Raw genomic sequence first — 23,147 nt, 5'->3', positions numbered from 1 at the left:
TAGTCCCATTCACTGAAGATGATAAGAGGACTGTATCTGCAACCTTATGCATGAAAAGAAAAAAAAAGGTCTATTCCCACTGAGCTCTGGTCTCCATCGTCTTCTGAGAAAATACATACCCATAGCAGTGGCCTTAACCCAAACTGCAGTGTCCCTTTGACCAGATCCAAAGAGCAATTCACAGATGTGACGAAGACATGGCGCTGTGAGCAGATGGGAGCCAGGCGCAGCGCTGGAGCATCAGGGACATAGGGACATAGGAAACTGCCACACGCTGAGCCAAGCCATTGGTCCATCTAACTCAGTATGGTCTACACCAACTGGCAGCAGCTCTCCAGGGTTTCAGGCAAGGAGTCTGTCCCAATCCTATCTGGAGATGCCTTTGGGGATTGAATCTGGGACCGTCTGCATGCATAGCAGGTGCCCACACACTGGGCTATGGACCTGCCCTTAAAAATAAAGCAAGATTCCAGTCCTCATAGTTCAGAACAAAGGGCCAATTTCAAAAAGAGCATGCTTTGCACCAGGGGTTGCCAACATCTTGGAGGCCTGTGGCTTGTGGGACCAGGCATAGGTTGCAACCTGCTGTATTGGCTACAACAGAACACTTATTGAAAGCCTAATTTCAGTGGGGGCAAGGGGGACCCTGGGGTGTCAGGAAAGGCCTCTCTGGGCACTAAGTTGCCTCTGGGTACTACCTTGGTGGTGTCTGCCTTAGACCAAGTCAGATCGTGAGTCTATCTTCCTTAGTATTGCCTACACTGACTGGCAGCAAGCTGTCCAGGGTTTCTGGCAGGGAGTCTCTCCTAGCCCTGCTTGGAGATGTCATCAGGGATTGAATCAAAGATCTAAACACAAATCAGCTCCTCTGCCCCTGTGGGATGGCCCTTCACTCATCATAACTGGGTAGCTGCCCAAGCCCACAGCCCGGAAGGGGGCCCAGCGCCAGCCTCCAGTGGCCCCCCATGCTGCCCACATGCTTTTCAGCTGCCTGAGCCTGTGGTGGGAACAGTGAAAAAAGAGCAAAGAGAAAGAAGTGCAGCCTCTGCTTCCTTTGCACGTTCTTTTTGGGTGAATACTGGCAGGGGCAAACTTTGGTAATATGGCACCCTGAGCAAGGACAAAATTTGGTGCCCCTCCACCCTAAATATTTCTTATTTTCACAATAATTCCTTTTGATACAGGGTTTTTTAATCTTCTAAGTAGGTGCCCACATAAATATAGGTATATTATATTATTATTATTATTATTATTATTATTATTATTATTATTATTATTATGTGCCTCTTTGGCTCAGCATCCAGGGCAGGGGAACTGCCTGCTCTGCCCTAAATCCAGCTGGGATTGGTGCCAGGGACAAGTGAATGCACCATGGTGACTATGGCATGAAGAGGGGCATCTTCCTCACCCCCAGCCTATTATACCTATTAGGAAGACTTAAAAGCACTTGGAGAGAATAGGAATGCGTCACATTAAGGAGTTATTGTGGCAGGGAGTTCCATAGGTCCTGAAGTATTAACACAATGGAAGAATTGCAAATATCTAAACTTGTATTTATAAAAAAATGGGACTGGGAGAACCATTTTCCTACAAGAAGTTGCAGCAGGGTGACCTGTTTCCCTGGAGGTTTCGGGGGGAGGGAAGAGGGATCACTGAGGAGCTTCTTGCCCAACAACATCCCCACCGCACCCCCAAAAAATCTGTGAACTGGCATTGCCTGGGATATCCTTACATACGGTGGAAGTTTCGCAGCCATTGGCAGGGAACCAAAATGATGCTTTCATTGAACCACACACGCAGAGCACCCGCCTCCAAGAGCCGGACCTTGTTCTCAGATGTTGCTGTTTATTTTCCATCTCGCCCTCCCCTCCCCTCCGCCAGCCCCCCGCCCTCCCCAGCTCAGTCGAGCGGCCCCTGGAAGATGAGGCGGACAAACCCCTGCTGGCCCGTCAGCCAGGTGCCACAGAAGGGGCAGGCTGCGTGGAAGGCGTGGGTGCCGTGGGGCAGGGGTATCTGCGCCCAGTACTGCACAGTCTTGGCCGAGCAAACGTGGCCGCAGGGGCAGAAGGCATGGGTGGGGCGCCCGGCGTCCAGGTACAGCCCCGCCTCGCAGCCCAGCCAGAGAGGCACGTAGGGCCCCGAGCGGCGGCACATGGGGCACTCACGCTCCAGCCCCCCTTTCTCCTTGCGGAAGCCCCAGTTGTGGAAGCCGTGGACGTGGCCACAGTTGACGTAGACCCAGGGCTGCTTCTTCTCCACCACGCCCCGCTGTGCCAGGCTGGGGAACGCCAGCGTGCTGAAGCCCACCGGGCACTGGGGGCGGGCGGCGTTGATCTCCTGGCGCAGGGCCTCCAGCTGCTGCAGGGTTGGGGTGCGCAGGAGTCCCTCCGAGGTCCGCCACAGCAGGGTGGCCCCGCACAGGTCAATGAGCGAGCCATCCTGGAGCACGTTGGACTCAGACTCCACCTGGCCGTGGGGGGAGAGAGAGAGATGTCAGAAGAGGCACTGAGGTCCAGCTCCAAGGGCCTTCACTGCAAGAAGCGAAGTTACAGGGAACTAGGCAGAGGGCCTTCTCGGTAGTGGCACCCGCCCTGTGGAATGCCCTCCCACCAGATGTCAGAGAAAAACAACTATCTGACTTTAAGAAGACATCTGAAAGCAACCCTGTTTAGGGAAGTTTTTGAAGTTTGATCTTTTATTGTGTGTTTAGTATACTGTTGGGAGCCGCCCAGAGTGGCTGGGGAAACCCAGCCAGATGGGCAGGGTATAAATAATATATTATATTATTATTATTATTATTTGCGATGGAAGAGGATGGACAGAAGATGAAAGCATACCCTCCAACATTTCTCCGATGAAAATAGGGACGTCCTAAGGAAGAGCGGGACATTCCTGGATCAAATCAGAAACCAGCATGGCTTCTGTAAATCCGGGACTGTCCCTGGAAAAGAGGGGCACTTGGAGGGTCTGTGAAAGGCCCAGTATGAGGGGCAGGGTAGAGAGGATCTCCAGGGGGTGGGAGGCTGGGGGAAGAGGGTGAAGCTCCCAGATGAGAGCTGGGAGACTTTACTCTTCTATGTGTGGAATAAGGGTTAAGATATAATTGTGGTACAGAGCCTTGTGTTTATTTTCTCTTTCTCTTCTCTTTCTTCTTCCTTAGTTTCTCCCTTTGCTTATTCTTGCTTCTTTCCTTTTTATCTTATTTAGATTAGTTTGACTTTTCAGAGGGGCCCTGAAGCAACTTTAGTCTACATTGCTTTAAAAAATTGGGTCTAGTAGACCCAATTTCATCATCTGATGATGCATCCTGGACATATATAACATTTCCCTAATTTTCACCCCCCCATAACTCAAAAACTATGTCATATTATTTTTTTATTCACACCAGCGACTTTGACATGTGAGATAATTCACTACAACAATTTTAATCAAAATCTGAGATATAGGAGTTAAATATTTCAAAAAATTGTGGCAATCTGTCATGGAACAACCCCACTGTAGATGATAACAGCAGTTTGCTGGACCTTGTTGCTGGTTGTGAAGGGGCCCCATAACAGCTCAAGCATCAGGGCCCCCAAAATGTAGGTCTGCTGCTGTTTCCAACCCCTTCCCGAAGATCCCAAGGAATGAAGCTGGGACCTTCTGTGTGCAGAGCAGATGTTCTGACCCTGAGCTATGGCCCTTCCCCTTAAAAAATAATGAATAGATCCAGTCCTCAAGGTTCTGAATAAAGGACTGATTTAAATAGGAGAATAGGAAGCTGCTTCTGGGGTTTCAGACAGGGTGTCTCCCCATCCTTCCTGGAGATGCCAGGGATTGAACTTGGGGCCTTCTGAACGCCAGCAGGTACTCTGCCACTGAGCCACAGGTCCTCAGTAGGGCAAGAGCCTCTCCTTGGTCCTACAGGGTGCCTTGCCTGGGCTTCCTCTCCCCACGTACCAGCTTTCCCCGCTGCTGCGCTGAGCGACTGTCCCGCAAGGCATACACATTCCCGCACACGGAGATCTCGCGCCATACACCCGGCGTGGAGTCCTCACTGAAGCCACCGTTGGGGTGCATCACCAGCACCCCGTTTGTCGTCAGCCCGTCCATCAGTCCGTCAGGAGTCCTCCACTTGGCTGCCCTCTCCTGCCAATGAACCCAGAGACTGGCATCACAGCACCGCTTGGGCAGGGGGGATGTGGGGGCAAGACTTGTCCTAGGGGCCTTTGAATGTGGAAACAGGATTGCCCTGCAGAGTCCTAACCAATTCCAGCCAGGCTTATTCAAAGCACAGTCTCTCTCATCAACAATCCCCTGCCTCCCACCGGTTGCAGTCTGTTTCCTGGCCCAATTCAAAGCAGTGGCGTAGCGTGGGGGGTGCAGGGGGGACCGGCCGTACCGGGCGCAACATCTGGGGGGGGGGGGCGCACTCGCACTCGCAGCTCTCTGCCCCTACCTGGCTCACTCACTCTCTCTCACTGCAGTGCTGGCTGTGCGAATCCGATCCGAGCCGCCGGGTCGCTGCCCACTGTGGAGGGGAGGGTGCCAGGCGTGCGGTGCGGTGCGGTGCGGAGAGAGAGCGAGGGACTATCTGGGGGAGGGACAGTGCAGCGGGGGGCACAAATTACTTGCCTTGCCCCGGGTTAGGGGGCGCAAATTACTTGCCTTGCCCCGGGTGCTGACAACCCACGCTACGCCACTGATTCAAAGTGCTGGTTTCACCTCTTCCCACACATACCTACCCACGACTGGCAATCATTATCATAGAATCCTAGAAATGTAGAGTTGGAAGGGACCCTGAGGATCATCTCATCCAGCTCCCTGCAATACAGGACTATGTAGCTGTCCCATACGGCGATCAAACCTGCAACCTTGGCATTATCAACACCACGCTCTAACCGACTGAGCTATCATGCCCCCTCAAGAGAGCTCCGCCCAGCATTGACACCATATTCTTCCCCAGCTCCAGGCTAAAATGTGTTTGTTCGCCCAGCCATTTTAGATTAAGGTTATTTTTGTCTGGTTGAATGCTTTTATTTCTCTTCACTTGACGGTGTATTTGGTTGTGCTTTGGAACGCATTTGCCCTTGGAAATTATTTGTTTAGGCCGCATTCCCAACCGTGTCTACTCAGAGGCTGTCCTACTGAATTGAATGAGCCTTGCTTATTCACTGCAGGGGTGGGGAACCATTTTAAGCGGGCGGGCCGCGCTCACTCGTGGGCAGCCTGCCAGCCGTCACATGCCAGGGGAGGGCAGAGCAAGAGACAAAAGGGGTCAGAGAAACAGATGTAAATCTTTACCTTTGTACGGTAGGCTACATTCCAGACACACACACACACACACACAACCAGAGGTTTCTGCAACCTCTTCATCCAGGCAAGAAAGAGGCATGACTACAGTTCAAGGAAAGCGAGAGGTGTGGTCAGGGAAGGGGATGTTGCCTCAAGAAGGTCCCAAGGACCAAAGAAAGAGATCTTGAGGGCCAGAGGCATGAGCGATCCCTACACTGAGGATCTGGAAGCAGCTCACATCAATAAAGACAGAGAGAGAGAGAGACATAAAGGTGTGTGGGGAGAGAGGCTACATCAGACTTAAAAACTAAAAAGATGACGCACAAGGAAGGGAGAGGAGAAGGAAAAGGCAGAGAAATATCACTTTCTCAAGGCCAGAAAAAAAGTGGACGACTAAGAGGGCATTTATATCCAGCTCAGGCCTGACAGGTCTCTTTGAATATCATTTAGAAATCCATTTTTGGGGACGAAGGGTGGTCTAACGCCATTAGAGGCCCTTCTCTGTGTGCCCCCTTCACAGGCGGCAATAAGGCAGGAGGCCTCAAGGGGAAATGGCAAGCAGATGCACTGCAGGGAGTTGCTTACAGAGCAACTGCCTCCTGCTGGCCGGTGCAAGTGAGCCAAGTTATGTGACAGGCAGAAATGGCACCGAGTGAGATGTCCCCGTCCACCACCATGTTGTGGGAAACTGCACCAAAGTGAATATTTGCGTATCACACAGGTGTGCTGTCCTCCTTTGGAAGCCAAAGACTTTTCCATTCCACCACACGTACGCAAAGACATACACAGTCGTGCTGGTGACTCACTCACTCCAAGGAAAATGTTGCGGGAGGCATCGAAGCCAGCAGCGTAAATGCGTGCTGTGTACGGAGGGTTCCTCTCGCAGATGACACGGCAGGCAAAGCGAGAGATGGTGCTCTGAGCCGACTGACCATCGATGGCTGAGTTGGCCCCTGGGGTCGTGTCCGTCACCACAAAATCAATCATGCTCTCTGTGGAGCGGCCAATCTGGGAAGAAAGGAGGCAGAGAGAGTTCAGAAAGGCAAAAAAAGTGTGCTGGTGTTTGCTTCGCGAACACATCCATTGTTCACTTGTGATTTTGCCATCTCGGTTTCAGGAAGATAGCATTTTCTCCTGTCAAAAAATCGTGAAATATCACAAACGGATGCAGAGAAGTCAGGAAGGCCTTACATTGATGAGAGGGACCCTTCTTAATGTCCCATCTCCAGAAGATGTTTTGTCAGTCTGCATCAGGAACGTGGAACCTGTGGCTCTCCAGATGTTCTTGGACCAACAGTGAGGGATGCTGGGAGTTGGAGTCCAACATCCATTGGAGAGTCACAGGCCCCTCATCCTTGGTCTAGGTAACAATCGGATATCTGTATTAATTTCCTTGCGCTCTCAATAATAGCTTTGGTTCACATCTGTTCATGAAGTAACTAGCCAGCACAGGAACAAAACATCCTGGCCACACCTGAGGCTTGAAGAAATGCATTTCCAAATGAGTTGAAAACTATTTCAGTGGTATTGTCATGACTCCAGAATCCAGCAGTGATCCAGCCACAGATGGAGGCTGCGGAGGCACCAGCGAGGGGAGCTGGACACACCTCAGGGCTCTGATTCAGCTACTGGAGACTGCTGGGCCTCAGACGTGGGCCTCCAGAAGGACTTCCTGTACCACCAGAGGCCAGCGTCAGGACTCACATTGGTGCCATCGCCTAAGCACTGCTGCCTTCTTCCTAGCATCCTGCGCAAGATCAGAACACAACAGGTATTTCAGCTAAATGACAAAGGGAAAAGTGGTGCCAAGGCTGCCACCATCTCTGGAATCTCCAGAGCCTCACTGAAGCAGATATTAAAGCAACAATCTGATGCAATATCCACAGGGCATGAAATCATAGCCATCATATCGGTGGTAGGCACCGCTGGGCACCTGCCAAGGCTCATGCAGGTTTTCAGCAGGAAGTTATGGGACATGTGTTGCTTGGAAATTACTCAGTACATCCACTCTGAAACATTTGCAGGTTCAAACAGTATTGAAAGTGTCATTGCGTATAACCATCATGAGTTCAAATCATCATAGAGGCACAATAAAAAGTATATGTGGCACAAAAAAACCTCATACACCAGACATCTGCTGAAGGCACAGGCGCCTAGTCATCCAAAGAGGATGGCATTCCTGTTTCTGCTGCCAGGGTCATAGGTACCTGGAACATGTCGGTCTCGCAGTCATGAGTATACTCAACGATCACAGAGTGGCTTCGGGAAAGTGTGTATGAGATGCTGTGCTGGCCTTTGTTACTCAGTGCCTGTTGGGCAGAAGAAATAAAATAAACAGCTGTGGGACCCATCTAAAGCTCCTCTCCAGAGCTAAACTCGTCACCTCAATCCCAGCACCGAGCCTCTGAGATTCCCTGTTCCCTTTCTCATGATACATGGACTAGATTCAGTGCCTGATCAAAGAGCAAGAGGCTTGTATCCCATTCCTAAAGCCCAGCTGCACAGAGGAAGACAGGAAGGTGCCTTATACTGAGTCAGATCATTTATCTAAGTGGATTGTTATCGTTCACACTGACGGGCAGAACCTGTCCAGGGTTTCAAACAGGGTCATTCCCCAGCCCTACCTGGCGATGTCAAGGATTGAACCAGGGACCTTCTGCATACAAAGCAGATGCTCTGCCACTGAGCTCCAGCCCTGCCTCTAAAAAGAAAGTAAGATTCCAGTCCTCATGAATCCGAATAAAGAACTGATTTTAATAGAGACAATAAGAAGCTTCTTTATAACCAAGTCAGGTCACTGGTCCATCTAAGCCAATTTGTCTATAATGACCAGCAGCAGCTCTCTGGGGTTTCAGATGAGAGTCAAGACAGCTTTGTCTCTATTTCCTTATTGTAGGGTTGTCATATTCCCAAAAGTGAAAAGTTGTTGAGCCATACGTCTGGGTTTCCCCGGACATTTTGCTGATTTGGCAAACATCTGCATGGACGCCATTTTGACAGACTGATTCCTGGACGTATGGCAGCCCTACATATTGGGACACGTATTTAAGTCATAAATCTTTTCCAGGACTAGATTCTGGCATAAAAAAAATAGCAGGGAGCTGCCCTATTACAAAGAAGACCCTTGGTCCATCTATCTTGGCCATGCCCACAATGATTGACAGTGGCTCTCCAGAGCCTTCCTTGTCCTACTTGGAGGATGTCAGAGACTGAATCTGAGACTTTCAGCATGCCAGGCATGTGCTCTATCACCACACTATGGTCCTTGCACAAAATGGCCCCCCACTGAAGCCCAGAGTGGTCTGATGAGCAGAAGAGTATTCCTGGTGGCTAGGAAGGGGCTTTGGACTCACCTTGGATACAAGCGGTGTAGAGATGTGGTGGATGACATCTGGTTTAACCCCATTGGGTTTCGGCCTCTTGAACAGGGCCAATCGGCTGCGGCGGCGGCCCTTGTCACCATTGGGCAAGGAGCCATTGTACCTGTGTTGGGAGAGGCCAATGGATCTGTTTGTTTGTCTGTACTTGGTACAGAGTAAAATAGAGCATCACATCAATTCAACTTGATGAGAGTTCAGGATTTCAAATATCCAGTGGCATAGCGTGGGGGGTGCAGGGGGGGCCGGCCGCACCGGGCGCAACATCTGGGGGTTAGGGTTAGGGGGCACAAATCCACGGGTTAGGGGGCGCAAATTACTTGCCTTGCCCCGGGTGCTGACAACCCACGCTACGCCACTGCAAATATCTAGTGTTCTTTAAAATATATCTATTTTTGAGGCCCACCTTTGTGAAAAGGCTGCTTTCAAGTCTAGTGGACAAACACAACCGCAGGCACTTCCAGATGATCTATTTACTGAGCATTCATACTGATTCACTTGCAGGGAGACTGGACTTCTTGTCTTAGCTATTTGATGAGCATTCATTGTTATTTTTTTCCATAGAGATTAGACGAAGTTGCATCAAAGCAAGGGTTATCCTACCCTTTCTCATGTTTTCCCATCATTTTCTATTGGCAAAAGGTTTGATCTTCTGGGGAAGTGATTGTGTTGTGCAAGACTTCCCATCGTTCCACGACCTGAATTTGCCCACATGTGATCGAATCCCACATGAATATAGCAACAGTTTGGAAGTGTCAAGTATTAATCTGCACACCCACTCCCCCCCTCCATTTCTTTTTGCAGCCTGTGTTTTGTTAAAAATCCTAAATCCACTTCCCAAGCAGTCTCTGCAACATAGAGAGATATCTTGAACCCCTGATTCATAAAGAACAGGCCCTGGTGAAGGGTTGTTGGGTGGCGTTTTGGGTGTTTGTTGTTTGCAAAGCTTTGCAAATGCCTCCACTGTCAGAAGCAGTATAGTTTTGGATGCCCGTTGTGGGGAGACAGCTCTTATACTCAGATCTGACTTTTGGGTTTCGCAAAGGCCATTGTGAGTATAGGATGATGGACTATGAAGGGCCTTTGGCCTGATCCAGCCGTCAGGCTCTTCTTATGTTCCTAAGCCAGCAAAACCATTATCTTTACGGGGTCTCCAATGAGTTGCAATTGGCTTGGTTAGATGCTTGCTATGCAGGCCTGGTTATAACAGGGTCTCTGAACCCCTTCTAAAAGAGACATGATTGGGGTTCAAGCCTGCCTGGGAGACAAATTATCTGATCTGAAGGCAGTGGCGTAGCGTGGGGGGTGCAGGGGGGGCCGGCCGCACCGGGCGCAACATCTGGGGGGGGTGGGCGCTCGCACTCGCAGCTCTCTGCCCCTACCTGGCTCACTCACTCTCTCTCACTGAAGTGCTGGCTGTGCGAATCCGATCCGAGCCACCGGGTCGCCGCCCACTGTGGAAGGGAGGGTGCCAGGCGTGCGGTGCGGTGCGGAGAGAGAGAGAGGGACTATCTGGGGGAGGGACAGTGCAGCGGGGGGCGCAAATTACTTGCCTTGCCCCGGGTGCTGACAACCCATGCTACGCCACTGTCTGAAGGTCATCACCCACTAACCTTGGAAGTATATGGCTATTTTTACTCAGTGGTGAGAGAAACGTACTCTGTACATGCTCAGGCTTCCTGCTCATCAGCTTCTTCTTATTTCATGTTCCAGAGCTGAGCACTTAAAAAATGTGTCCAGGTCTGCATGGGGGACTGCTGGCAGAAAGGGTTCCCTTCACTTACCCCAACACGATCAGCTCCCCGTACTTCACTGGCTCCTTGGTCAACAGGATACTGTCCCCTGGAGAGGGATAAATGCGGCTGCTTTTGGGGCAAGCTCGCCGGAGATCTAGTGACTGGGAGCTCACTGCTTCAGGGCTTCCTTCTAACACCATCCTGTAAGCACAGAGAAGGCAGGTCAATGATTCTTCAACATCAGCTTTGTTGGACTGGTCAAGTTGTTCGGATGCCTGATTATCATCTCCCAAAGCAACTACTCTATTCTGAACTTAAAAATGGCAAGTGTAATGCTGGTGGTCAACAAAAGACTCTCTAAAGGGAAATCTAAAAAAAAGTAGTATAAACACCAACAATTGGGAAACACCGGCTTGCGAGCGCTTCAATTGGAGATCAGCCTTTACCAAAGGTGTCATGGAATTTGAAGACACTCAAACTCAGGACAAAAGGGAGAAAAGCACGTTTGGCAAACCCACATCGTGATCAACTCCTGCCTGGAAACCTATGTCCCCACTGTGGAAGGATGTGTGGATCCAGAATTGGCCTTCACAGTCACTTACGGACTCACTGTTAAGACCGTTTTCATGGAAGACAATCTTACTCAGCTACGAGTGATCGCCAAAGAAGAAGAATGCCACATATTTAAAGCACTCTCATTTCACTGGATGGCTTCCCGAAGAATCCCAGGAACTGTCATTTGTTCAAGGGTGCTGGGGGTTGTAGCTCTGTGAGAGGGTCTCCTAAGAAGTTTCACAACCCTCAACAAACTACTGTTCCCATGATTCTTTGGGGTGGGGAGCCATGATTGTCAAAGTGTTGTGAGAGTGCTTCTTCTCACTTCAGCCGTACGAATATGGTTGTTAAGAATAATTTTTTAAAAAATCATTTACGAGTCGCTTGCTATGAAACATATCGAGGCAGTTTAACAATGAAGCATTAACAAAATACGGTAGATATATTTCACAACTAGAACAAGTTCACGTATAAAAACAATGCCAAATTCAATGCAGTTACAGACTGGGATTAAAAAAAAAATCTCCACTTAAAAGACAAGTTGGAAAAAGGAAGGTCTTCCATAGGCCCCCAAAAGACAACAGATAAGTCCCTGTCTGATATGTAATGGGAGGAAGGAGGAGGAGGAGGAGTAATAAATAGCACAATCAATGCACTTGCATGATCCTTATCAGAGAACAAAAGGAAAGATCCATTGCAACCCTGTTGTACCTCATGTTAGTCCTACATAGATTCATTAAAAATAGTGGATATTATTTTGACTTAGGTCCATTCAGGTCTATGGGTCTACTCTGAATATTATTTAGCTAGAGACAACCCAATGCATGCCTTGTTGTGCCTGAAGGCCCATCTTGCTTGAGGGGAGGAAGTACTGAAGGAAGTAGTTTGAGGGCCTGCCACCCTCCAGCTCCCATAGCAGCCCCTCTCCCTCCCCCCCAAATGTCACCACAGGAGCTTCTGCAGAAGAAACTTGCCCTAAGGGGAGGGGAGAAGAAGCAGGAGCAGTTTTTTCTAAGCAACCAAGTTGTCTTTTCCATTCTATTGCAATTTCTTCTTTAAAAAACAAATAAATGCTTCTAGTTGTAATAAGAAGCAGTAGCAGTTTTTTCTAAGCAACCAAGTTGTCTTTTCCATTCTATTGCAATTTCTTCTTTAAAAAACAAATAAATGCTTCTAGTTGTAATAATCTTACGTAAAAGATTTGAGAGATCTGCTCAAAAAGTTGTACGTAAATATTGTAAGTAAAATAAAATACTCAGAAGTAAATCCCATGGAGTTCAAGGGGCCTTACTCTGTGGTAAATGTGTTTAGGACTTCAGCTTCATTTATAGTAGAAGGCCATGGATTATAGCCTCCCTCCTGTAGGGAGGAGTAAGGCACTCTACACATGCTCAGATGCCCATTAGGACCGCATCCCATATTCATACTGCATCTCGCCCTTGCATTGTCATAGCAACGCCCGCTTGACGGCTCCCCATCAGTTGCCGTGGGTGGCACTCCCTGACCTCTATGGTTTTGGGCCCGGTGTTCAAAGGAGCCATATGGTAAACACCTCTAGCATCTCCAGGTTTCTAAGGTGACAGTCCTGACCCTTAGCAGCAGCAACCCCCCCCCCCAAAGTTGCCATGGTGATAGCCCTAAACTACCTCCGCACTGTTACCACAGCAGCATTTCAGATATTTTATGCCTCCCTGTTGCCATGGCAACACTCTCGGCTCCATCCTGGTCCCTGCTGCTGGAGGAACCCACTTGTGGTTCATTGAAATCCTGTAGCTGCCTCCTTCCCGCGCCCCCGATCCTGTTGATTCCTTGCTTGTGGGACTAGTTCACACATGCACACACATAATGCCCCAACACACACACACACACACACACACACACAGACATGCCTACACAAAAATGGGTCTTCTTTAACAACCACCACAACAAACCAAACAAATTTGAGCTGGGCCTCACCTAGGCCTTGCAGTGTGGAATGGGTTGCATCCCACTAAGGCCCCATCTCTGCAATACAGCTGAAGCATCATCATACTGCTTTAAACAAAGAATTCTGGAAACTGTAGTTCATTAAGAGTTGTTAGCAAGCCCGCTATTCCCCTTACAGAACTATATTTCACAGAATGGTTTAGCAACAAATTCTTCCCCAAGAACTCTGAAAACCGTAGCTCCTGGTGGAGGATAGGGATCTAACTCTTAGCACCCTTAAGAAACTACAGTTCCCAGGATTCTTTGGGGGGAAAGCCTTGGCTGTCAAAGGTGCCCCCCCGAGTCCTACGTAGAGTAGACCCGCTGGAATTACTGGGCCTAGCTGTGTCCATTAATCTTAATGGGTCTGCAGGTCTAACGGGATAAAATCCTGTATTCTTTTTAATACCAGGATGTAGCACAGATATATAAACTGGAGGGTATGTCTTAAGTGCGTCTCCGCATATTTTTCATTAAAACAAGTTTTAGTTAATGATTTAAGTACTGTACTGCAAAGAAATGCATTAATATCTCATTGTATGAAGGTAATTGGTTTACTTATTTAGTGGCCAACCTGCATGTTGCCAACCACCCAATACAGTATATAAATTATAGTTAAGGGGTGAAGATGGCCTTAGTCTTATCTGTTTAGATACAGAGATGTTAAGTCAGACATTCTAACCAATTTGTAAACTGCCCTGGGTGCAATCTCTTAATCAAACTCCCCACAAACAGACATGGTCTCAAAAACATTACTCAGATACATCCAGGAAGGTAGTACCAGCTTTGATTCTGGAACTCAGGCAAGACTGTAAATAATTACATTTTGCACAAATGTCCATCACGTGATACCCTGTAGAACTAAAAAAGAATAAACCCAGAATCCAGCAATATCCACTGCTCAGAAGGTTATACAAATAATCTGAATTATGAGATTATACACTGATTCCCGCCCCCCTAGCCATTTTCCCCAGCTTTTCTGGAGGCTGTAGGAGGTGGAGGTGCTAAGCCTCTATAGAGAACTGTATTGTCAATAACTATGGAGCCAAGGACTCTGGGTGTGTAGAGCAGAGTGTGAGGGGGAGAATTAAATCTTGAAGAACGGTTGTGTGTCAGGATCCCTGGGGCAAATTCAGAGACACAGAGGAAACTTAGTGGGATAGGGTTTCCAGAGATGCCTGGCCAGTGAATATTTTTGAAAAGCTCTTTGTATGTGCAAAACTGAAGGGCAAACAGAAATTAAAAAGAACTCAAGAGGATTTGTAGATCAAGGAATGTAGAGATTTATGCATCTTGAGGTCAAGCAGGGTGGGTGGGTGGGTGACTAAAGCCCTCAAAGGGGAAGTCTCTGTGAACCTTTGCATGTGCAGGGTCTCTTTCTACTGAACCTGTCCACCCAGTGGTGTAGCGTGGGTTGTCAGCACCCGGGGCAAGGCAAGTAATTTGCGCCCCCTAGAATGAGTGAGCCAGGTAGGGGCAGAGAGCTGCGAGTGTGAGCGCCCCCCCCCCAGATGTTGCGCCCGGTGCGGCCAGCCCCCCCTGCACCCCCCACGCTACGCCACTGTGTCCACCTCTCAGATTAAGGGGCAAGAGTTCCAGGTCACACAAGGTGCAATACATGCATCTTCTGGAAAAGTTTGAGACATAGGGTTTTCTCCCCCCTTAAGCACAGAAAGGGGAGGATTCCTGATTAAGGGGGGGTCTGCTACACCAGGATATTCTAGAGCAGTGGTTCTGGTAAAGAGTGGGTATGTAGATGAAAATCTGTAGGATCTAAGCTGTGCATTGGGAGAATGGATCAAGTTCTTCCTGTTTAGAGGGGCATAGCTGTTGTTGTTTTTTTAAAAAAAAATACTTAGAAAGATTTATAAACCACTTACTCAAATAGGCCTCTAAACAGGATACATAATAAAACTGTAGATAGAAAACACAGCTAAAATTTAAAAAAACTATTAAAAATGAAATATATATAAAATAATTATCATTAAAACTTGGGGGGGGGGGATCAGTGCAACAAATATAGGGAACTAATGTCCAATGGAGTTGTGCACAAACACAGGGTTTCTAAGGGACTGGAATGGGGTTTAATGTCAAATGTGGTGAGTGAGAAAGGAGAGGGCCGCATCCTGCTTTATTGGGAAGTTAGGAAGGTTGCATTTTAAGAGATGATGTACATAACTTGAAGGGGGTGGACATGTGTTTAATATGTTTAGGAGAAGTAGAAAGAGTTGGGATGTCCATGATATGGTACCTCAGTATACCTGCCCCCACTAAGGAGCAGGCTGTAGCTCAGTGGTAGAGAAACTGCTTTGCTTGCCAAGGTCCCATATTCAATCCCTGGCATCTCCAGGTAGGGCTGGAGATATCTGAAATCCTGGAAAGCCCCTGCCAGTCAGTGTCTGCAATACTGACCATCTAGCTCAGTATAAGACAGCTTCTGGTGTTCCCTGGAAACAGCAAGAGTGCTGGAAGAGTGTATAGGGTGCTGTGTGACTGTGTAGGAGAGGGGACAATCCTGGTTTATTGGGGTACCATGGGGATGCATTTGCAGAAAGAATTCACAAGGGGAAGGATCCAGAGCCTGTTTGACAGGATATTATCAATAGTGCTAGAGAAGCAAGGAAAAGGGCCTGATTTTGCTACTCAAGAGTTGCCTGGTAGCCTCTGCCTTTGGACAGAGGGATCTGGACTAGGGACTGAAGTTGTTGGAAATGTATATTGTGGGGGTGGCTGTCTCTTTCACCCATGAAAACCAGATATTGATACATGCATTCTTGGGGATGCAGGGTAGGTGGGCAGCGCCAGGCATAGTGCAATAAGGAAGGACCACGGAAAAATGGGACACATTTTGCAAAGGGACAGTGGCCCTTTGCACTCGCTCTTTCTCCACACACACACAAACGTGTGTGTGTGTTTGTGTGTGTCCGTCCCATGCAATGCTGGTTAGCAAAACGTAAACACAGACAAATGTGTACGCATCTTAACGAAGGTGCTGGTTTGGGGGCAGAGAACAGGAATCAGAGGACACCTAAACAGATTTGGGACAGGAAGGTAAAGAATTCAGGAACACCTGGGCATACTGAATTAGGGGACATGGGAATCAAAGGACACCCATAAGACATTCAGAGGCAGCCCAAGAGATCTGAGGAGGGAGAGTGTGTGTGTGTGTTTATATTAGGGTTAGGAATTAAATGGGGCCCAGACAGATGGTGCTGCTGGGGGAGGTTAAGAATAACAGGGTGCATATTAACAAAAGAAAACCAGACAAGTGCCAGGGCTTAAATATGTTATATAAAGACGAGACATTTTTAACAGACACTATTAAGAGACATCTAACCAGATTTGAGAGGGATGGAGCTAGGCAATGAATTAGGGGACATAAAAATTCAGGGTCACCATATCAAATTGGGGGTGGGTGGGTTAGGAATTAGGGGGGGCATGAGAATCGAAAGGTAGCCGAGCCGATCTGCGGATGAGCCTAGGAATGATGGGGATGGGGGGGGGGGGGCTGCAGACAGACAGAAAGCGAAGAACTGCAGAAAGTAAAAGTGGGGTGGGGGAGATCTGTGGGAGGCATCCCTCCCTCCCTCCTTTCCCCTCCTCCCTGCCCTCCCCCCGCCGCTCCTCTCCCCCATGCAACACCACCCCCTCCCCGCAGCCTCCTCCGCCTCCCTCCCTCCCTTCCCCCCACCCCAACCCGCCAGGCACCACCGTCAGGGTTGGGGGTCTCTCCGGCTCACCCCTCTGCGCGTCCCCCCCGCTCCCCTGCGGCGGGTCCTTGCTCAGCAACCACCGCCTGCGCAGGATGGATAGCCCTGCATTGCCGAAGGAGGAAGAAGAAGAAGGAGGGAGGAGGAGGGAGGAGGAGGCGGCGGCTCTGCTTTGGCGGCGGCGGCGGCTGCTCCGGCGCCGGGCGGGATCACAGGCTCAGCTCTCGCGTCCCCGGCACCCCGCCGCACACACCGCAAGTCTGCAACGCACACAACGCCGCTCCCCCCCCCGCAACCCTTTGCAAGGACCAGAGAAGGGGGATCCTCCTCCCCAAGCCCTCTCGTCTCTCCCTTTTCCCCACCCAGGGGCAGCCCTTGCCTCGCGCCCCCGCCTCTGCCTGCAACCTGCCCACCAGCTGCATCACAAAAGCAAAGCGGGTGTGTGGACGGGAGGGGGGGGGGGAAGCGTTTGTTTATTGCTTTGCAGGTGTGCGAAGAGGCTAGAAGAGAGGGAGGTTGCCATCGTGCGTGTGTTGGGGGCGGCGGCGGGGGGGGGGTGCCGAGAGGGGTGCAAGAGCCGAGGGTCCCTCGCTCGGGGAAGGGGAGAGGAGAGGGAAGTGCAACAGATAGTTACGGAATGCAATCTTGTGTTTTCCGATTGCAAACCGCTGTGTGATTCTCGGATGAAGGGCAGCATAGAAAATATAATAAATAATAATAATAATAATAATAATAATAATGGGAAGTCTACTTTCGATGGAAATCAAGGCAAGAGCACCAGCAACAGAGCCCAAACTGGAAAATGTTGTGCTTTAAAAGGATTGCAATGCAGTACAGGCTAACAATAAACATATAGTATAACTTTATTAATAACAATGCTATTTTTGTTGTTTTGCTTCCTTTGGTAGCAGCTTAGGAAAATAGGAAAGTGTCTTAAACTGAGTCAGGCCCACTGGCCCATCTAGCTCAGAAATGTCTGCACTGGCTAGCAGTGGCTTTCCAGGGTTCAGGCAGCCACTACCTGGGGATATCAGGACTGGAACCCGGGACCTTCTGCATGCAAGGGTCTTGTTCTGCCCCTGATCTACAGCCCTTTCCCCAAAAGAGAGGCACGGGCGGAATGTGCTAGGATATTAGTAGCTGCAGTGGCTTCCAGTCTGTTTCCAGGTGCTATTTAAAGCACTGTTCAGGAAAACAGGAGCAGAGATAAGAAGCTGCCTGACAGCGAGTCAGGACATTGGTTCATCTAGCTCAGTGCAATCTATATTGACTGGCAACAGTTCTAGAGGGGTTTTGTTTGAGGGATATTTCTATGCGAAGGTTGAACCTGCCCTCAGCTAGCCCTCACCTGCCTGTCCTTTTGACTTACAGCCAGTCCAGTGAGTGGCATTTGCTCCCTCCTCCTTGGCCTCAGTGTTGCCTTGGGAGAAGGGCACTGCGAGGAGACAGGAGTTGGGTGGCCCAGCCTGCCATTGGCTCTGGCGCCACCTGCTGTTGGGCTCCTTTTCTTCCACACTACCAGTCCCAGCCACCCCTGTAGCTTGGGCAAGGCACCCTTGGTGGGCCCACTGTTCCTCCTCCTCCAAGCCATCGCTTCCTGCTCACTTCTGTTTCTGGGCCCGATCCATCCAGCCATCCAGCGGGAGAGCAGAAGGCAGGTGCTGCTGTCTTGTCTCTCTTGGGCGGAAAGGGCATAGCTCAGTGGTTAGAGCATCTTTTTCCCATGCAGAAGGTTCTAGGTTCAATCGTTGGCATCTTTAGGTAGGGCTGGGGGAGGCTTCCTCTCTGAAACTCTGGAGAGTAGCTGCCGGTCAGTGTAAACATTACTACATGAGATGGCCTTTTGGTCTGGCTAGGTATAAGGCAGTTTCCTCTGTTCCTTGTGCAGGTCCTTCTTAAGACTGCAAGATCCAGAGATAACAGATACATTTGAAGTCCCCCCTCCCGGCACTACAGATCAATGTGATCCTCTGCCTGAAAAACCAACCCTAAATATGCATATGATCCTCTCTATTTGCCAGCGGAAGCAGTATGTTAAGATTCCATCTCTTTAAAAAGTATACACACAGAGTGTGTGCTGCTGCAATACACCTCTTAATTATAGCTTGTGTCACGTGCAGATTTGTGCCTTCTTTAGCAGGTGGAGTGGAGCGCCCAAAAATAAGCTATACATGGAATGAAATGTGTGACAGACAAGATGAGCCCAGGAGAAGCTTCTCCTGTAATTGTACTTCCATACTAGAAAATGCTTAACCTGTTGAATGTCTGCCTGCTGCACAGTTGTTAAAGGTACAAGAACCCCGCTTTCCTTCAATGCCCAATCCTAAACCAAAGTCTAAGTGCCATTGCTGTGCCCACATACTGTGGGGATGTTAAGGAAGGTAGGAGACGATACATTGTTTTGATATTATCCCTTCTCACTCACGCTAGTGAGTAAACAGCAGAGCACATTCCCTTTGCAGCTTATTGGAAGCAAGGATTTGTTAAAATCCTTTAATTAAACAATCCTGTCTGACTTGTCGAGTCTGGATTGTTCCTGGTAAGTTTCCCCTTTATTTCCCTCTTAAAATAATAATACCACAACACGGTCTTCTTTAAAAGTAAGAATAGTGTTTTACTCACATTCAGTTCACAGCAGTAATTTGAAGGCAGGATTTATCTTGCGGTTAAAATGAAAAGAAGTCTGAGCTACATTTCGGACTTTCTGCTTGTGGGCTCCATCCTATGTGAAGCTTGAGCCATGCGCTGGCTAAAAGCCAGGACAGCAAGAATCCAAGAGTAAGGGAGTAAGAGTCCAAGAGAGAAATGGGGATTGCGTGGCCAGCCCTTTTATGTGGTCAGCTAGGGTCACGCCCATCTACCTGGTCACACACAGGGGGAGGAAATTCCAGAGCAGGTATGGCAGGAAGTCCTCCCTGCCTGGAGCCACATCCCCGTGTGTCCATTCTAGGCAACAGGAAAATGTTATACTTGACTGCTCTAGTAATACATCCCACATACCCCTTCTCAGGCAATGCAACTGAAATATACTCAGAGTCGCAAAGTGATTTCATGCTCTTTATTCAGCTCATAGTGGTGAGGAGGAATGGAAGTCCCCTCAAAGTATCTGCTTTATATACATTATTTACACAATGGGCTGCACGTGATTGGCTAATTCCGGACTTCTCCTGTAGGCCAATCAGGTTGTGGATTCACTTCTATCTGGAGCTGGATTGGGTGGCTCCTGCCGACCAATCATACTGCTGCATTGTTCTAGGACCAATCAGACTGCTGCATTCTGAATCCTATTGTTCTAGGACCAATCAGACTGCTGCATTTTGGATCCTATTGTTCTAGGACCAATCAGACTGCTGCAGTTTGGATCCTATTCAACTCAGTACATAACAGCAACATACATTTATATACATAAATTTTATTCAACAACCCAGAGTCCCAGCTTGACACGAAGGTTCTGGAAACTCTCCTTTGGTAGGGGCTTTGTCAGGAAGCTCCCAGTCATCTCCTTGGTACGGCAATAAGACAGTTCCACAAGTCCCCCGTGGATGGCCTCACACACATACTTCACCTCAATGCGCTTTGTCCTTGCCTGGAATTTCTCGCTCTGGGACAGCTTTAGGCAACTCCATTGGACTAACAGGCCCCTTTCTCACCACCCCAAAGTCTGAGCCAGGCCATCTCTCTGCACATTTCTGTGGCTGCAATGTATCCAGACTCTGTGGAAGGTAAAGCTATACAACTCTGTTTATAACTGCCCCATGAAATGGGACCGTTTCCAAACATAAATACATATCCACCTGTGGATTTATAATCAGTTGTACATCGCAGCCCAATCTGCATTTGTAAAACCAGTCATTCTAGGATTACTAACAGCTGGTAATCTTAATTTAGTTTATTGCACCCATGAGTACCAAACCACCCTTTTCACACCCACCCAGTCATATTCAGTGGGAGCATTTACTTTTCTGCTTAGAATTCCCACTGCACTGGCTAAATTACTTCTTTATTTATGAAAGATGACCAAAGTCCAACCCTGTTCTATGTAAATGTTAAATATAGGGGCCTCTAGTCATTCTGTGCTGAGCTCCCACATAATATATAGATTTTAATAATTTTTCTCTCTCTTTTTGGAGGGGGTAGATTTCAGAGATTTCAATTAGCCATTTCCTCCTATCACTATTTTGGATGTGTCTCACACAACAGCAGGAGTATGAAATTCACTATAATTGTTCTGAAGGCATTCGGTAATAACTGGAGCTATATTTACAGTTAAGTCTGAGGTTCTAGAGTAATCTTGGATTTATTTTCCAAGTAAAGTCTTACAGGCTTTGCAAAGCAGAACATAAGAGTTATGGGGCTATGGTCAGAGATGATAATATTGGTAATCAAGGCCAATTTAACAGAGGGAATAAATTCAAATGAAATCAAAATATGAACTATTCTGGAATAAGCGAAAAAGCTTTTTGAAAAGTAAGTGTAATTGTGTTTATTAGGTATAAAGGACTCGCCAAGGATCAAAGTTCATTTATTTATTAGTTGAGAAAAACTGCTGTTAATTTATTAGGGTTTATGAATGTCCTATCCAATTGATTATTAAGTCATGTTAAAATTCCCCCCAAAATTAATGGACCCTCTTTAAAATTTGATAATTGAAACAGTAGAGCTGATAAAATAGGTTGAGTGGAGTTAGGGACATAGACTGAACCAATTGTATAATTTTTGTTTCTCTATAGTTTCTTCTTCTTGTTGTTGTTTCAAAAACACACACAAAAAAACCCTTCTGATCTATTGGAACATCATTATATACAATGCCTGTTTTCTTGGCAATCCATAAAGCCACACCCCTAGCTTTTGAGGATCCAGGCAAATTATACCAAATCCCACCTTTAGGGGGCAGTACAAATCACTCACTCGTTTTTCTTTTATAGGTTTCTTGTAAGCAAATGATATCAGGATTACTGTATTTTTTTATGTAGGAATTTTTGTACTTTTTCGTTTTGATATGGAACCCAGCCCATTGACAAAATATTCACACTAGCCAAAATTATATCTAAAGCTTAAAACAACTATGAGCTTGCATAACACAGCAGTTTATGCATCTCTCCCAACAATACATCTCCCCCCCCCAAAAAAAAACCACCACCATCCTAACCCACAGCTTGAGAAGTAAACCCAGAAATTATTTACCTGCAGGATCCATCTCCAGGGAGAAGTCCTGGGTAGAAATGGCCACAGACCTCAATTTATTATTTTTATTTATTAAATGTATTGCCCTTCACCCGAAGATCACAGGGCAGTTTACAGTAACTTAGGCCTCAAGAATAAGGGGGGGGGGAGCTCCCATTTCCCCCATTAACAGCAAACAGAAGAAAAAAGGCACAATTCAAGTGTTTAATCAAGCAGCAAACTGATTCAGGATATGGTCAGCTTGATGTAGACTAGAGGATAGAAGCATACATAATAAAGGTTTTGTAGACTCTTCAGGTCAATTTGACTCAGGAAACTTTCTCTTTTCTGCTGTGGTGGTGTTTTTTACTTGCTAATCATGACCATCTTCTCCAGAATCATCATCCGTGTCCTCCACAGTAGTCCCACCTTCACACTGCAGTCCTAGTAAAGTTAGTAGTAGGTTTTTAATTTCCTACAGTGCTATGCCATCTCTGCGCTGAGGCTTAATTTAAATGGAAAGCCCCCTTTGTAAAGGCTTGAATTTCCTTCTAGGTATGCTGAGTGAGGTATTGAGAAATTGCAGAGCTGTTCCCATCAAGGTTCTGATCTTCTGTACAAAAAATGGAAAAGGGGGGAAACCACCAAAGAGGAATTCAAACAAATAGCCAGCACGTGTAGACACAAAGTCAGAAAAGCTAAAGCACAAAATGAACTCAGGCTTGCTAGAGAGGTTAAAAGCAACAAAAAAGGCTTTTATGGGTATGTTCGTAGCAAAAGGAAGAACAAAGAAACAGTGGGGTCACTCAGAGGAGAAGATGGTGAAATGCAAACAGGGGACACAGAAAGGGCTGAACTCCTCAATGCCTTCTTTGCCTCAGTCTTCTCCGATAAAGAAAACAATGCCCGACCTGAAGAATTTGGAGCAAATGATTCAGCAGAGAAAACACAGCCCAGAATAACTAAGGAGATAGTACAAGAATACTTGGCTAGTTTAGATGTATTCAAGTCTCCAGGGCCAGATGAACTGCATCCAAGAGTATTAAAAGAACTGGCAGATGTGATCTCAGAACCACTGGCAATCATCTTTGAGAATTCCTGGAGAACAGGCGAAGTCCCAGCAGACTGGAGGAGGGCAAATGTTGTCCCTATTTTCAAAAAGGGGAAAAGAGAGGACCCAAATAATTACCGCCCAGTCAGTCTGACATCAATACCAGGGAAGATTCTGGAGCAGATCATTAAGCAAACAATCTGTGAGCACCTAGAAAGGAATGCTGTGATCACCAATAGTCAGCATGGATTTCTGAAAAATAAGTCATGTCAGACGAACCTGATCTCATTTTTTGACAGAATTACAAGCCTGGTAG

The 23,147-nt window shown here is 47.8% G+C and overlaps 1 protein-coding gene across 6 annotated transcripts; it reads right to left on the bottom strand.

Annotated features, from left to right (window-relative positions):
- Positions 1-1,825: 1,825 nt before the first annotated feature.
- PELI3 (pellino E3 ubiquitin protein ligase family member 3) lies at positions 1,826-21,725 on the bottom strand. 6 transcript variants are annotated; one of them, XM_083416362.1, is made up of 7 exons: positions 19,240-21,725; positions 10,436-10,588; positions 8,628-8,757; positions 7,482-7,583; positions 6,085-6,282; positions 3,940-4,128; positions 1,826-2,466 (listed from the first exon to the last, which is right to left on the bottom strand). In XM_083416362.1, coding segments are annotated over exons 1-7 (1,341 nt in total). In that variant the 5' UTR covers positions 19,242-21,725; the 3' UTR covers positions 1,826-1,899. The 6 variants fall into 6 exon arrangements, with proteins under 6 accessions (XP_083272488.1, XP_083272487.1, XP_083272489.1 ...); XM_083416361.1 differs by lacking the exon at positions 19,240-21,725 and adding an exon at positions 17,639-17,736; XM_083416363.1 differs by lacking the exon at positions 19,240-21,725 and adding an exon at positions 16,648-16,976.
- Positions 21,726-23,147: the final 1,422 nt, after the last annotated feature.

Source organism: Podarcis tiliguerta (assembly GCF_965153285.1).
Source record: "Podarcis tiliguerta genome assembly, chromosome: 16".
Classification (NCBI taxonomy): Eukaryota; Metazoa; Chordata; class Lepidosauria; order Squamata; family Lacertidae; genus Podarcis; species Podarcis tiliguerta.
The sequence above is the reverse complement of the archived record's forward strand: the minus strand, read 5'-3'. Positions and strand labels throughout refer to the sequence as shown.

Bases quoted from the DNA above. Each gene is read 5' to 3' on its own strand.
- PELI3 (XM_083416359.1), bottom strand. From the start codon at position 12,367: ATGAATATGGGATGCGGTCCTAATGGGCATCTGAGCATGTGTAGAGTG. The intron at 7,584-8,627 runs GTGAGTCCAAAG...TCTGCCCAACAG, and splicing joins CTACACCGCTTGTATCCAAG to GCACTGAGTAACAAAGGCCA. The intron at 6,283-7,481 runs GTACCTATGACC...CTTTCTTCCCAG, and splicing joins GCGAGACCGACATGTTCCAG to ATTGGCCGCTCCACAGAGAG.